Source organism: Serinus canaria, chromosome 1, assembly GCF_022539315.1.
Source record: "Serinus canaria isolate serCan28SL12 chromosome 1, serCan2020, whole genome shotgun sequence".
Classification (NCBI taxonomy): domain Eukaryota; kingdom Metazoa; phylum Chordata; class Aves; order Passeriformes; family Fringillidae; genus Serinus; species Serinus canaria.
In genome coordinates, this window is record NC_066313.1 from 93,901,864 (window position 1) to 93,919,096 (window position 17,233).

Here is a 17,233-nt window from a genome sequence, read left to right on the forward strand (position 1 = left end):
CTAGTTCAAGATATCTGTGTTGGAACAAGAATACTGCTGTTCTGCTCAGGACTTTCCCTACATTAAGCAGAACTTTGGCAAACTATTCACAAGGTGAATGTCAGCAGGGGTGCTGGCAGTTTGGTCACAGGACACATGCTCTTTCTTCTGGCAGCAGGCTGGCAGGAAAACAGCTGCAGCAGGATTGATTGTTCCACTGGGCTGAATCTGCAGACTGTGAGTTGCACAACCCTGTCTGACGCCTGTGGGAGACATCATTGTCTCCTCATCTTTGAATCCTGTCCCTCATTTTTTTCAACACAGACTGCCAAGAATAGAACCTCAGCTCACAGAGAGACATTAGGCATCTCTAAGCTTTCTACAAATGAGCTGTCTAGGCTCCACTCTGTTCTCAGTAAAGAAGAGAGGCATCTCCAGAGAGCAATTCTGCTGCTGTGGGGGATGAATTGCTACAGAAGTCACCTGCTTTTCTTTTCTAACAATAAAAGAAGCCTGGACAATGAGTTGACATCTCACTTGCAGAGGCTAAAGTTTATGGTGATCAGTCCTGACAAAGCTCAGAATATATAAATCTCACTTTGGATAACGAAAACCACATTTTTTTGTAAACTGAACATTCCCGATTAAACTTTTATTTCAACTTCAAATTGTTCCAGCTTTCCATGAAGCAACTCAAAAATGAAATATAATGGGGAAAATAATTTAAAAAACCTAGCATAGCCAAGACAGGGACAAGTATTCAAAATGTGCACGTACTCAGCTGAAAAAAGGTTGCAGGTTTTAGGGAGGAATAAGGGTGGATTTGAAAGTAATTGGCATAGCAGGGCCTGGAAGGTAACCATTAAAAAAGGCAGGCAAAGGATAAGAAGCAAAGGACACCTCTTACAATCCACAATATCCAGCATGACATATTCCTATGTTACATAGCATAATTGAACATTTATATAGCCTGTCCCCATTCAGGGTGTTGGTGCACACATCTAAACCCAAAAGCACTTACATATTTCTGAAATTCTTTGAAATATTCAATATGAAAACATGACAATCCACTTTGTAGCCCTTGATTTCAAACACAAGAATTGAATGGATTTAATTTAGTGGTATTGATACACATATATTTTGATCCAAGTTAAAAAATGAATATTGTGAGCACATTTTGAAATGACAGCATAAACTGGAGCAACCTATATGCTCAACAAGAGCAGGAAAGGAAAATCCCTTTTTTGATTTCTGAATATGAATAGACACTATAAATTTATGTCATTTTCCTTTTGACTGGAGGACTAAACCATGGAATTGATGTTAAAACTTTTCTGTAAACCAGAAATATGCAGCCTAGAAGAAAACTAACTTCAAAATGTTTTCTGGTTGTGACCAGAAACATTTTTAATCCATTCTGTTTTAAATCAAGGTGACTGATAAAGTTTGGCATAAAGCTAAACATTCCTATGTTCCTCAGAACTTCTGTGGGTAATGTCAAATTCTGCTATTTAAAAGTTTACAGAGGTAATTCCTACTAAAATAAAAATTGTCTCAGCTCTGTGAAGATTCAGTGTCCCAACATGACTGACTATAGTTTTTGGATAGCTGACTCATTTAATTTCCTCCTGTAAGACATATACACAGACATAGCACAAAGAGGAGAGGCGATGTTTCCCTCCAATGTGAAGATGAAGGGGTGAAAGGATGGGTGTAGGATTCAACTATGAATTACTTATAATATTGTGTCAATGTTCTACAACTCTGAGATGGATGGGAAGAGTCCTCCTTAGTGAAAATAGTAAATCAAAATTGGACAAACCTGTCTTCTTCCAGTAAACTTTGACCTGAAGTTGATTGTCCTGATAGAAGGGAGTTCCAATTTTAAGAAAACGAGTGGTTTTCCTTCTTTGAAAGGCTGGGTAAGGATCTCCCAGTCCTTTCTGTGCTTTCCCAGGAGATGTCCGTTCCTCTGCAATACACAGAACAATCAGGAAACTATTCAGGTAACTACAGTGCTCTATAATGACTGTGCAATTCAGAAAATAACAGTATCTTTATTCCAAATGATCTTATTTCCATTTCTTACCTAAATGAAATAAATGCAAAGAATGAACTGTCCATAATGGTTGAAAAGTCACTCATTTGAAATTCAGTCAAATTTAGAAGTAACAAAAAAACCAAAAATTCACAGGGAAATGCTCTGCAAATTTTCTGAAGAGTAATAAGGAAATGGACTGTATTTATATCTCCAAGAACTAGAAATGTTAACACAATGATTTTTTAAACAGGCACAGTGTCTACCAGTAGTTCTAATACTTCACAGGCTTTATATTCTTGCAGTGTTTGAACATGCACAAAATTCAAGGACAGCATTGAATGTAACACACAGAGTGCCACATGTGGTTACTACATCAAAGTAAATATAGTCCTCTGGTATGCTATATAGGAACACTGTGGTCAGATTAAAGATCTGTCTTGCCCACTTTCCTGTTCCCAACAGTGAATGGTGAAGGCTTAGGAAAACATTGCAAGAGCAGAATTTTCTTTCAGCAATTCCCTTGGTGCTGTATGCCTTGCTTCCCACAAGCAACTGCAATTGAATGTCCTTCATCAAGCATTTTGTTTGGTAAAAAATTTATCATCATTTAGCAGGGTTGACAGTACTTACAAATACTTTCAGTTGAAAAGAAAGAATTGTTCATTCAGACTGCACTTTTCATTGCACACTTGCAAATGTATCTGATCTAATTTGGAGGATCAGATCATAACCAACAAAAAAAGCCATATTTAATTCAATATCACACCTAAATTAAAACTAAAGAGTCCAATAATCAGGAAGTGGAAAATTATTAACTACATACCTGAGAGAAAGAGGGAAAGATTCAGGTTTCAATAATTGCCAGGAGTAATATATAAACTTGAACATTTTGCCTTATGTGCAGCTTCAATTAAAACTGACTTGCTTTATGGCTAAGTTTTACTTTCTCAGCCCTTTGCTGAATCTGATACATTTATCATTTTGTTTGTTTTAAACTAAACTACCAAACTTAACTAAATTGTTTCTTAAGGTAACCATAAAGTTACTACTACCCAAATGAAAATGAAAAAGTTATAGAGAGAAGTATGAACTAAAATCCATTAGGTATTCAATTTAAATAATTTTAATTTTATTAAATCTCTCCTTTGCTATCTCTGTCTGCTCCACTTCCACAAAAACCAGGACACCAATTTAGAATATTTCTATATAAAGATCAGGCAAGAATCTTGTACAATTCCCAGAAGTGAAGCACACAAATATAGTGAGGCAATGCCCTTCTGAGTGTGGGGAAATGTAATGCCACAGGGCTGAGGTCAAAGCTCACAGAAATGTGTAGGACTAAATTACTTCAGAGGGGTATGGGCTATCTCTACTCTGACAATAGGACCAGACACCTAAAAACCAGAGCTTAATTCCACACAGAGATGAGTATCTGATAGTGGAACTTCAGCAAAGTTGCTTCTGGAATTATTTCCCAAAGTCCACAAAGTCCCAAAATAAAGACAAGCCAAAGATGTCATGTCCTAGATAATATTCAGGCAATTTTTTTTGTTTCTTTTTCATATTTCTCCATCTGCTTCTGAGTATTCTCAAAATTACATCAAGCAAGATTGGCTCTGTACCTAACTAACCTGAGTGAGATATAGAAGATGAATTTGCATCTCCTCCAGGAGTAGTTTCTTCTTGCTTTTCTATGTAAATTATAATCTAGTCATTTAAAGAAATATCCAAAAATGCCTAAATACATCTCTCATTGAGAGTGCTCTAACAATTAAAGTGAGTGATATCAGTGGTTTAGGTTCAAAGAATCTTGACTCCTTTACCTCATGGCTTTAAGAGAAAGGATGCTCAAATTTTTCTATAAACTTATTATGGAAATACTCTAAAAAAATTCGTGTTTTAGGTGGTACAGGCAATGATTTGCAGTAAAAAAGAAAATACTGCTCATTAAATAAATGGATGTTCGTAATTTGAACAGTCAAAATTCTTGAAGTAAACAAGTTCAAAAAGATATTGTTCCCAATGTAGTTTTACTCTAGTTTAAAAAACAATACAACAATTCATGAACCTTTTAGTACTAAAAGGTCACCCAAGTAAAGCAAAAAAAGCACAAGGCATTAGAAAGTCTGTACTAATTAGACATAAGTAGGTAGCAGATTTTCACAAAAGCTACTGCTGGTCTGTTTTCTGAAGCAAAACAACCATGGAGAGGGCAGGGTATCCAAGCAAAATTGTGGAAGAAATTTAAATCTAGTTGTGAAAACAAAAGGAAAGAGGTTCCACTGCAGTGGACAGAAAATGATGAAGCAGTGGAGTCACATGTGAGGTATAGCATAAACGAACTCCATTTGGTGGAGAATTTATAAGTAATAACTCAGATATGATCTGCATCAGATTCTAAAAACCCATGTTTTGAAGAAGGATAACTGAAACAAAGATTTTCTCCCAACATAAACCCAGAGGTGAGTCTTCATAGAGCAAGAGAGTCAGAACATTAGTGAGGCCACAGAGAGCTAATACAGACCTACCAGTGAAAGGATTTCTCAAAATAAATATGAAACAGTACAAAAAATTACATGCCCATATCTAATTACTTACCTTCAGTTTAGAAGGCTTTTGTCATATGGAAAATCATTATTTGCTATCATGTTTAAAGATTATGATGGTCTGACCTAGTGTCAGGAGTACCAATAATGCATGACAAAGGTCAGTTGATTAATTATCCCTGCTCCCAAGTTGGAAGCATTTATAAAGCTGTACTAATAATAAAATGAGACAAAGAACTTTAAAAGCTTGTCCATTTTCTCTTTGGCTAGTTGTATACAATGGCATCTAGAATTTTCTCCCACTTAGCAGGACACAGACAAACCTCAGACAGATAAAACCCAAACATCAGGATGTGGATTTAGTTCTTACTTAAAGCTCTGATGTCATGGTGATATGACAGTCAAGATGACTGCACTGAAAACTAAAAACCTTGAAGCTTAGCACCAAGACCCAGAACTTCACAGAAACTTTATCAAAATTAGCAGGAAACTGGGTAGGGGGATGGTGTGAAAAAAAATTTTTGCTGGTTTATCTAGTGAACTTTGCAGGGGGTGAAGAAAGAGAAGGAAAAAAAAAGAGCAGAAAACCCCACTAATAGTTCTTAGAAAAAGAAACAGCAGAATTTGAAATCTCTCAAACATCATTTATATGCTTCTAGCAGAGCTCAATGGCTCACTGTATGCAATTAAACTCCCAGTTCCCACAGCTATTTTTCCTCTATTACATCTCCTGTGTACATATAGAAAAAGGAGAACTTAATGTGATAACTGCAAGAAGATTTTGATACCGTGCACAGCAAACTAAGCTCCTTTTCTAGGGGAAGAAGAAAAGCACAGGTACAACCTAGGAGGGCCAATAAGGAAAAGGCTTTAACTTACATTGGGCTTCACTGAGGATTTAACTCAAACTTGCCTAATATACAGACAGTGAAGTTTCCAGCTGATATTCTGGTATGGATTTGAAACAAAGACTCAGTGCATGGAAGAGATGAAAACTTGACCTTCTGCTGTCTCTCAAGATGGCCCAAAAGTGTAGGAAAGATTAGTTTAATATGGGAAAAAGAAGGACACTTCAGCTTATTTTTTCTTCTTGGTACATTAATACCAACCACAGACAAGAAGGTCTGTGATAGCTAACAATCACATTACAATATTTTATTTATACCCAAACAGAATACGGCAACAACAGCAGTTGAGTAGTGAGACTGAAAGTAATTACAGATCTCTTATGAAAATGGCTACAAGTTTAAACTGTGAGTGTACTTTAAAGAAAGAATGTAAATTAATACAAAATGAAATGGAGTCAGGGCAGAATAATTACATTCATATTCTTTAACATCTTATTTTCAGAACTCTGCTGTATTAGTTAATCAGCAATTGGGGCAGTAACTCAGTATTGTACTGTAATTGTATAAATAGCATTTAAACAAGGCTAAGAATCATGGTGTTCTGCCAGATTCAGACACAGTTTGCAATTACATTACTTAGCATGTGAGGTTCTAAAGACCTCTACACTATATAACCTATCATCTGAACAACTTGAGATTTTAATTTGAATGTGGGTCCTATGTGTGCAATATTTTGAGAATGCATGGTTGTCAGATGTGGAATGTTTTAGATTCCCAAAAGAAGAGTCAATGTTTTAGATTCCCTAAAAGAAGAGTCAATGTTTAATATATCAACTCATAGTAGACACAAGCTTTTGTGTTCCAAAAAGGGCTACTAAAAATAGCCAGGATTTTGGAAAACATTGCAGGTTAATACTGTCCAGTTAACACACATAAAAACGGTTTTATTCCATCCATTTAGAAACACAGTCAATATCTATACCTGTATTGAATCTAAAAAATATTAACACAACAGTTATTCAAAGACTTCCATTTTCTTTGCAACTGTTTATTTTAGGTGAGTAGAGTCCAAGTTAAAGAATTAGGCAAAAACTGTCACCAATTTTTAAATAAGAAATTTACAATAAAAGGTTACTCAGCTTGACCAGGAGATGATCATTGTGCTATGGAACAGCCCACTTAAACAAAATGATTTTTTGCAACTTAAAAAACCATTATAAAACATTCAAATTCCAGATAAAGGAGAGAGAAAGCATTCAGGTGTTTGATTACTCACTATTATTCCTGATGTCCTGAGTTGTGCTAAAGTGGAGAGAAACCTTAGCACTTTTTAGGCGTATCTGACCCCAACGTGTCACTGCCTGAAGCTCCACATTGTAGTTGCTGTTGGGTTGGAGCCCCTCCAGGACCACATAATTTTGGGCCTATAACAGAACAAATATACAAAGCAGTTATAATATTGCTGAAACACATGCCTTTATTAAAAGCAGGCTTGTTATCTTAGGCACACTACTTTTTTGAAGTTAGAAAACTCATATATAAATTTCAGAGCAAAATTTCCTTTCTGCAAAAGATTTTTTTAATTGGACTCTGTTTTTCTGTGTCATGTTCAAAATACTAATCTACTTGATGCTTGCATAATTTTGGCAGTTTCTTGGCAATTCCAAACCTATTGTTTAGGCAAAACTTGAAAGGCTTTCTTCTATATAACACGGTTTTTCTCTTATACCAAAATCATTTTAGCAAAAGGAATTTAAGCCCTTAATTCCACAATTTCTGTGTTAGAGAAACACAGAGACAGTCAGTCTGAAGACAGCTGAAGTCCAACATTTAATAAATTTTTCAAAACACTCTATTTGTTTAAAGTCTTGAAAATAAAAATTTAAAAAACATGCACCAACCAAAAATACCCTCTCATTGGAAAGATCACTTTTTCCTCTGTAGAATGGAAAACTGAACAGAACAAAAACTATTTCCTATGTCACAGAAGTGTATAAAATGGGGAAACAACAGATTAGGTTGATCATCCTCCAGCCAAAAACCTATTCATTAAGGCAAGGCAGATGATATTGTAAAGAAGAGTCCAGCCTTCTCAGTCTTATAGTTTATTTTGCCAGATTTAATTATAAAAATATCCTTCTAGTCCACAAAAGATATGGTTGAAGATATGACTCCATGTTTTCATTAGAATTTCTTGTGTGTTCCAAGTTTTACAGTCCATATAGAGTAAAAAAGATAACCATGTACCAAGGTAACCACCCTATATTTAACACTTAGGATGATAAAAGGAGATTGCCAAAAAGTATTTAGTATTAATTATCTTTACCTGTTTAGTGCTGATATATTGATTATAAATTTTGATTAACAGTGTCAATATTGTAGTCAAACTAATTCAATGTCTACCTGGAATGAACTAATATCGAAATCAGTACGAAATTATTTGGGTTGAGCTACATCTAAAGGTAAAAACTGGCCAAAAATAATCTTCAGTGATCTTTAGAAGTTAAGACTTTTCCACGTTTTCTTTTTTTGTTTTTTTCAATGTTTGTGCATTTGCCATTCTTTAGCCTAAGAGCTGCTACAATATTCAAATGAGCATTGATTAGCAATAGCATCTGGAGTGTCCTGAATCTCACCAGCAGTGCTCTGCAGTTTCATGACATGCTGCAGAAGAAAAAGTACAAGTCAGGAGTAATATGAGAGATATTGTAAGAACCTGCCTTTTCTATAAAATACACCTTGTGTTTTCCCTATATTCAAATCAGAACTCCATCTCAATTACCCTAAAGTTCTAATGTTTTAACATTATTTGTATGTAGGAAGTACCCTATGGAAAGGTATTAAAGACCCAGCTCAGTTTTAAAATTCTCCTTGGTTTCTGATGTACCAACCAGCTTGTAGAGAGAAAGCTCCCTGTTATCTTTAGGCTGAAGGCTCTGTCCTGAAGGTCTTTACCCAATGTAAGGTTGAACACAAAGGAGGAACACAAATTTTTCTATGCAGCACAGTCAACCCTTCTCCTATCCTGCCACAATTATTTTTTTAAAGAACAATAAAGAACTAAACTTCCTTTCTGAGCAAATTGGCTTGCTTGATTTCATCACACAGCCTTCACTGCCTTTATTTCTGTCAGGAGACAGAGGGACAGAGGGGGAATTGTGTCCCTCTGACTGTCATTCATCACAGTGCAATGGGCAGACAGAGCCAAAACACAGTGTTAACATAGACATGGGAGCAAATTCTCACTATCAAAAGCACTGAGAATCAAGTTATGTCCAACTGATTTCTGTTATTTCCATCTATTTCTATTGTTTTAAAATAACATGCAATATCCTTAAGGATAGCATAACAAAAAAATTTCCAGTAAAGCAATATTAAACATATTAATCAAGAAACTCATAGGAAGTTGCTGCTATGGAAATATAGCCAGATGTTTGGTACAGCAGTTTATTTAAAAAGTTCTGTGTGGTTTTCCCTCAGACCTGTACTGACTGTTTAACAATTACTCTATGACTGTGTCACAAGTTTTACTTGCACAGTGAAAGAACAATGTGACAGACAATCAGGCTTTCAAATAAAATAAACTTTAAAAAGCACTAACCAAAAAAGCCTAAATTTAGAGGACTAACAGCATTTAACTTGTCATTCATCTTTCCTGAAAAAATCTTATCTTATTTACCTGTATTCTAAGGCAGAAGTTTACTTCTCTCCCTGAGTTCAATGAAGAAAAGGATTGAGAGATCAAAATATTCTATGGGCTTCATGATACTAAAAATTAGGACCACTACTTTATCAGTGGCTGAAATCACTGGAACTTATCACACATTTTACACTTACACTCGATTTTGTGTAAAAATAAACTACATTTCTGTCCCAGTTACTGATTTCTTACTTACCCCATCAGTAATCTTCCTTCTCTTTTTTTTTGCTGGAATTACATATTTGCTGTATGTCCAGCTCCAGAAGACTTTGTAGTGGTGCACTGGGATATCAGGCTCTTCTGGAAGATCCCAAGTAATCATTGCATTTACACTCCCATCATTGTTTGCACTGATATTGGCAATCCTGATATTAGATGGAGCTGGTGGAGCAGATGGATCTAGAATTTAGAAAAAAATGAAAATATTCTAAGGGAAAAATTAGCTTCATTAAGGTAAAGATTATCTTCACCTCATGTATTTATGAGGCATTCATAAGCTGGATTAAACACTCTAAATACATTGAGGGAAATCCAGGCAAAGACATCCTGTAACTGATATGGCTTCTTGGAAATTCTAGAAATTCAAACTCTACTGAAATAAAAAATTATGGGTTAGCATCTAGTTTGTCTTTATTCTGTGCTGTTGATAGTTCACAAACATTATGAAGCTTTATCAAAATGTACCAGATAATCAGTTTTCCTTCTGTCACTCACTTTGAATACACAGTGAGTGTAAAACATTCAGGTTCTACAAATGGCCTTGTAGAGTCACCACAGAACTGCAGGGCTGAAACACTGAATATCTTTTCATTGCCAGATAATTCTCAGATGATTAAATTATTTTTTGACATATTGAATCTTTCTTCAAAATTCTAATATCGATATCTACCACCATGGGACACAAACACTTCCTTAGACTGTAATTAAATGTAATTAAAGCATAATGATATATTACACCGTGGTAGAAATCTATAGGGGTTTTTGTAGAATGTCAAAAAGCAATTAGCTATCCCTTTGATTTATTTCACTATTCTGGTTCAATTCCTGGTCAATATCAACTGAGATAGTATTCCTTCAGTTGTCTTTGTGCTGACTCTAGAGTCAAGGACACACAGCAGTCAGAGTTTGAATAAGATTAAATATTGAATCTTTTCCAATATTAAATTTGGGGCCCTCCTTGTGGATGCACTATGTAATATCCTGGTCCCAAGTAATGTGAATCAATGAAGATTTTGCAACAAAGCTTCTGAAAGTCCAGTTTGCTGTTTACCAATTTCTACTTTTAATCCTACTTTTTAATTTCTACCCTTTTTTAAATGTCTCTGTCAGCCAATAATTGATGACAAAATAAAAGGAAACTGCAAAAACAAAATTTACACAGAAGTAAGCAGTGAGACTAAAAAAATAAATAAATTAAAAGCATATCAGAAGAACAAAGGATATTCATAGCAATTAAGACATGTTATCAATGTAGACCCATATGAGCCATCAGTTATTTGCCAGAAATAAAACTGGAGGTGTGAGGAGGAGACATCATTCATTCATTTACTGTATGGTTCACCTGCATTATTTTAAATTGGTAAATGAGCTGTTAAATAAACATTCCAGGCATACTTAATTCATCAGATAATCCCTATGACAAATGGTCTCACTGAAAAATTCTATCATTTAGTTTATAAAATAGACACATTCAGAATTAATAAAGACAGCAGTTCCCTTTTAAAGATCAGCAGATGTGAAAAATTACTTATTCCTGTTATTAAACAGGACTTTTGCTGAAATAACAATGGATACTCCTGCTTCCTCACACATTCCATTTTAGTTAAATGAATGTCTCTCTTTCCTCACACATACAATTCAATCTAAATTTTGGCCATAAAAGTTACAAAGCATACTTAAGAATTCTGGAAATTGAACATAATTTCCAAATAGTAATAAAGCCCCACTTCTCACTTGTTTTTTTTAATCCACTAGCAAGTCAGTTGTGTTTATTTTTTCTGGCTTTGGAGAAGCTCTGCTATTACATTTCCTCACCTGTGAAGCTGCCAACCACTCCATGTTAAAGTATACTAAACTATTTATTCCAGAATTAAAGAAAAATTTAGCTAAATAGTTTGAACTATTCTCTCATACAATTTTATTTCTGTTATTTAAAAGGTAAGTGTAAATTGTAATTTAAGTAAACTAAATATAAACAGAATCATGATTCACATATATAAGACATTTATTAAGCATTCATCTCCACTGATTTAAAATGTTAGGGCTTTTATATGTTATATGACATATTAGGGATATAAAACATTTATAACCTGAAGTGCAACATGATCATATTACTGTAGGTGAATTATTCAGGTTATCTCCCAGAAGTGCTATGCATCATGTATTATGTATACAAAACATATGGGATAAAATAAAAGTGTTTCAGAGAATATATCTTCCCAAATGGTCAGACATAAGCAAAAATAATTCAACCAATAAAACATGTTTGTCCTCATTCTGCATCTACAGGAGATAGAGAGTAATTTTTTAAAAGATTAAAAAGTTATATGAAATAGCTCTTTTGGGCAAAGTGTATTAAATGATTAAAAACATTTTGAAGTTCTCTTCACCAATTTTTTGTAGGTCTAAAAACTAATGTCCAAATTTAGATTTTTTTCTATTCAAATGTTTATATGCCCATTTCAGCAAAAGAAAGCAGTAGGAACTATGTGTGTACTGAAACCAACAGGTCATTTCTAAATTCTTCAGCATCAGTGGGTCTGTACTTCCTATAATTGCACAAATTATTGAAAACATTATCAGTAGCATTTCTTCTGTGCTCAGTAGACACAGTCCAGGCAGCAGACAAAATGCTGATCCACATTTGAAAGAAAATCTATGAATTTTTCTACTTTGCTGTATGAGAATACAAACATTGCATTAAAAATCACTGGCTAATTACAGTTAAAGATAGAAAGAATGTCCTCTTAGAAGGAATATACATGTGAAATAATACAGCAATAGCAGATATTTTCCTGACTGCCCTCTTTCTTCAAAGACTCTTTGTAAGCATCTCAAATGTCATCCATAAAAATGCCTTTGAACAACAACAGCGGTGGTGGTAGAAGACAGAAAGGAGGAGATGTTTAGCTAACAGACATGAAAAGGTGAGACACTGAAAGTAACACATTTTCTACAAGAGCTTTATTAAAACTAGTAGACAGATTAAGAAAATAATTAGCTGTATCGATAAAAAATATCAAAGATAAAACTTATTTCAGTTTTGCATTTAATCAACTGAAAGAAAAACCTGTCTTTTTGTATGGATGCATGAGTAAATTATTTTGTGAATTTGGGGTGTATTACCTGAAATATTAAGACACTCAGTGAGCATTTTATATCAGATTGGAATCCATTCCATATGAAGCATTTCAATACCACTATATAATTTCTTCATCTATTTTGATATATTTCCGTGACACTCATCACTATTACAAGTGACAGAATGATAATTTTGTAAGTTAAGAACCCAAGAATATTAATTGTTTCTTCATTTGAAAGAATTTGGTTTCACCAGCAAAGCAGGTAAGTGAGATGGAATAGCAGGGTAAGAAAATGTGAACTCTGTTAACAGGAAGAAAAACCAAACAACTCAAACCCCACATTCCATGAAAGTGCTCAAAAAAACTCCTAAACCCTTTAGGCCTCCCAAAAAATGAAGAACCCAGAAAAACAAAAAAAACCTGTGACATGTTTATGAGCATGCTCCTCTACAATGCATGCCAGCCAGTTACCACATAACAGATTAGTTGTTTTTTTTCTGCATTATTGAATGGAAAAGTCAGGCTTCTACAAGGTGGTCTGTTATGCTTATGTCCATGTAGACATTAAAAGCACTATACAACTCGTGCTAAAATACTTCAAGGTCTAATAACTGGTACTGAATCATAAAGCTGACTACAAAAGGTGTTTGTTAACCTAACTATAAAGCTAAAGTGACGTTCTGCTGACTATAAAGCCAATACTACTGTTAGCCTTCCTATACCTGTGATCCCTCTGACTGACTGACTGACTGCCCACATGTATAATTCAGATACACAGATGTAAAATTACTGGAATGGAAACTGCTGCCAGTTTTTCAAATGCAAAATACTGATACTTTATATACATCAATTTATCTGAGTGTTAAATCAAAGTCTTTGGTTAGCAGAAAGAGCAATGCTGGTTGCAGCTTTTCCTTTGCAGTTTATACAACTGGGCAATAAAATACAAGTCATTCTATATATCCTAGAATTTGGCATAGACAGCTGTCCTCAACTCCTAAAAAATTCTGGTCTCAGCAGCTTGACAAGTAAATCGCTTCTCACTGCTAGAAATGATAGCTTCATTAGGTCAAGGCTGAAGCTGCTGTTCCAGCACATGGGATAAGTACTCCATTTGTCTGGATTGTGTTTGGCTTGAGTATACCCAAAGGACTTAAATTCCTGTCTTGCTGGCTACTCAGCCATCACAAGCAAAATTCTGTCTCCAGTCCCCAAAAGGGAGGATTTCTTGCTGCAAATAAAGGAAAGAAAGAAAACACTCACATCATCACCATTTTAAAATGAACATCTTCCCACACTCATATTTGTGAACATAGTTTGTGAACAGCTTATATTTTCCAAAATTCTTTAAATAAATAGTGTTTTCAAACACCTTTGCAAGACCTTAAAAAACAGTATGGACTAGCTATTCACATGAATCACATCACACACTGCTTCAGTGCATCCACTTTGTCTTTCAACGTGGCAACTGTAGTGAGAACAGTAAATGATTTGGAAGAGGTGTCAGAGAGGGGAATAATGGCATTGGAATCAGGATTCTCATTCTGAGCTGTAAAAGTGAGAGCAAGTATGACAATAATTTAAACCATTTTTTAATGGAGCATTTTTCCTGACTTAAAATAGATCTCCCATTGCTATCTTTCAAACATGAGACCTTCCAACTCTAAAAGTCTTGCTGAAGCTGCTCTACAGACAAGTTTCCAACCATTAAACAGTTCCACGGTGTAAGCAGGAGGACTGGCTCTGCCCTATGGAAATGGCACACATAAACCAGCTGTGCAACAGCATAAAATAATCATTGGTCTCAAAGGAGCAACTGAAAGAATTTTATTGCCATGAGTGGGTGTCTGTTCTGGTTTTTCTAACACTCAGTAATGTATGCATGAAATCACATCCAGCCTGGTACTTATGTGCTGTGAAAACAATGTTGTCTGCTTCCTTTTGCTTGACAATTTATCCAGTGTATGCTGGCAATTGCCTTCATGGTGATGATAAAAACCTTTAGCAGAGGTGGAAGGGTCAGATGGTTTGGGCTCATTGTGTTGATCTTCTTGCATCTGGAAATGGCACAGTACCTACCCACAAACAGTGAGATAATACATGACATAGAAATGCCTAACACTGAGTCTTAGAGTTAACTGAAGTCTCTGGTACTGAGAGTTCATTCCCCCATCAGACATTATAAAAAGCTAGGGGGAAAATAGCCCAAGTACTCTGAACCAAATGCAACAAATTAGAAATTGTATTAGTAGTGCCAAGCAGCTTCTGACCAGTTAGGTTAAACCATCCAGCGCCTGCTTACTGGAAGAAAAACACAGGTAGTTTTCATCCAAGGAGACTAATTTATGGATTGTAGGAACAGTTCTCTCCTGCTTCCAGAAGAGAGGAAACAGCTTGGAGAGAGCCAGTCTAAATATGAATAGAAGGATATTTGTATCTTTATAGATCAAAAATGTTCTGTCAGGTATTCAGTTACCTTAATTTATTGCTGTTATTGGAAATTGTTGCCCCTCACTTAAAGATAAAAAAACCCTGAAAAAAAGAAGTGGAAACCATTGCCAAAATAGCAGAAAATTTTGCTCAATTTTAGTTGACAGTATCAATGTAGAAGTCCATGTGCACAGTCTCAGTCATATGAAAGAATCCACTTTCTAGGTGCAATATTCACTTAATTTTCCAGCCACCCCACCATGGACTGATCTAGTCCAACCTGTGTTTTTTGTAATTTTGGAGTCACATTTTGGCAAAACAAAGCTTCACTTTATTCCCTGTGAAGGGTCATGTCAGACAAGTACATGCAAACCCTTTTTTTTCCTTTATAAAAAATAAACAGCATTAAAAAAAGGAGCTCTGCCTAAGCTTTGACTATTTCAAAAATTCTCAGCTGTGTCACTTTATTTACTATTTACAAATTAATGCCAACAAATTAATGTTCATCCTGGATGAACACACGAGGCAGTGTAGAACAGCTAATAAAAAATAAACCTTCACCTCAAATGTTTATGACCTAAAAGCATCCAAAGCTGCAGTAGATCAGACCTCAAAAGACAACTAGATGAAGAATGGCAAGTTGAAATGTTTGATGAAATATTCTTGTTTTCCTTTTGTCTTCTTCATGACTGAAAAACTAAATTACTTTGGAAAATTAGGAGTTTTATTTTGTGATAAATAAGTTAATGGAAATTACCTCAGAAGACTTAAACATCATTTTGAATAAAACAAATTCGACAAAAAAAACAAATTATTTTGCTGTGTCTACTTAGAGAGCATGTTTTTTGCATTTTCCAAAAGACAAAGCTGTATAAAAAGTATTGTGGTAACCAGACAGAAATTCTCTCTCTGAGTAATTACAGCACGTTTTTGAATATTCCTCTTAACATCTTAAAATATTTAGTGACAGAGACTTTGTGGTGCCATACTTTTTCCTAGATACATATTAAATATCATATTTGTCCCCCTTTAAAGGAAAAAACAAACCCAAATAATTTTCTATTCATTATTGCTTATGAGCAATTGGTAAAAGTTCAGTGTCTTGTGTGAGAAACTGTCTTAGGAATTACTGTCATGTTTCCTGATCAAAGGGCTTATTTTTGAAGAAACCTTCTGCTAAGTTTGACCAAGATAATAATCTTCTCTTGGTCTTGGCACAACAGGGTGAAGTGAAACACTGATGGGAAATTCTGTCCACGCTTCACACAAACATAGCACAGAAAAGCAGCAAACTTCCAAAGGTGATGTGCCAAAATCCACTTTTCCTTTCCAAACTGGAGGTTAAATGTGCCTGTAGGAGCTCAGCAGGGGCCAGTAGATGCTGGCACTCAAAAAACTAGGCACATCTGAGCAGCAGTTTCTTGCCTCTCTTCCAGGCAGGGGCTGTCATTTCCCACTGAGCTCCACAGTAGTAATGAAATGTTAGTGTGACACTGTAACTGTTCCCACTCTGACGGCTCACCTGGGGATATGGAAGCTCAAAGACACCAATAGAAGCATCCCAGTGTCATTCCCAGCACTCAGCACCCAGCAGCATCTTCATGTCAGTCACCTGGAGTGACTACACATTTCATCTGGCAAACCTGACATCTTTATAACCACCACTGGCAGTTCCACAGCCCCTAGAATGGCCAAATGAGCTGCCAGCATAGGCTGATTTAGCCTATGAAGCTGATGGCTAACTGAACTCCCTGCTGCTTGTCTGTCAATTCACAATCTTCTGCCAAGGGCTAGAGTTCAGATTTGAAAACAGTTATTTTGAGAGTTACAGAAGCTTTCTGAAGCTGCATACTTGCTGCCATTATCAAACTTTTGGTTTATTAGGTAAGAGCATGCAGAGGTACTACTGACTCCCACTGCCCTTGTCACAAAGCCCTAAAAGTGCTCTCCATCTCCACTAGACAGCTGGGAGCAGTTCTCAAGGACAGCAAGTGCTTCAGGGGTAGCTGCAGAGACCACAAGAGGACTCTGGTATTCATGTAATGATTTCAAAACCACAGGTTCCTGAAACACAAATTACTGCCAGCTGGGAGACTATTCTGAAGAAATACCCCTAGGTGCTTATCGTGCTCTTACACTGTTATCCAGAAGCCCACCTCTGGCTGGGCTCAGATTCTGGGCTAAAGAGACCTTCAGGATGACTTACCATGGACATTCTTACATTCCTTACCAAGGATGGTATTTTGAGCATGGCTAGCACACTCAGCAGGGGGCCAATTTTTTTGAAAGTACAACAAATCCTACTTGAGAATGTCATGCTCAAGCCAAAACCTCAGTGCTACCATGACATACCTTTCTGTAATTGTAGTAACAGTGGTTTCAAGCAG

General features: G+C 35.7%; 1 protein-coding gene across 1 annotated transcript in view; it reads right to left on the reverse strand.

Annotated features, from left to right (window-relative positions):
* Nucleotides 1–17,233, reverse strand: part of ANOS1 (anosmin 1) — a 132,054-nt gene that overhangs the window by 28,394 nt on the left and 86,427 nt on the right. Inside the window, exons 7-9 of the mRNA XM_030234974.2 lie at nt 9,311–9,513; nt 6,691–6,838; nt 1,802–1,951 (exon numbers count right to left, since the gene is read on the reverse strand). Coding sequence (XP_030090834.1) covers nt 1,802–1,951; nt 6,691–6,838; nt 9,311–9,513 — 501 coding nt within the window. The remainder of the gene's footprint in view (nt 1–1,801; nt 1,952–6,690; nt 6,839–9,310; nt 9,514–17,233) is intronic.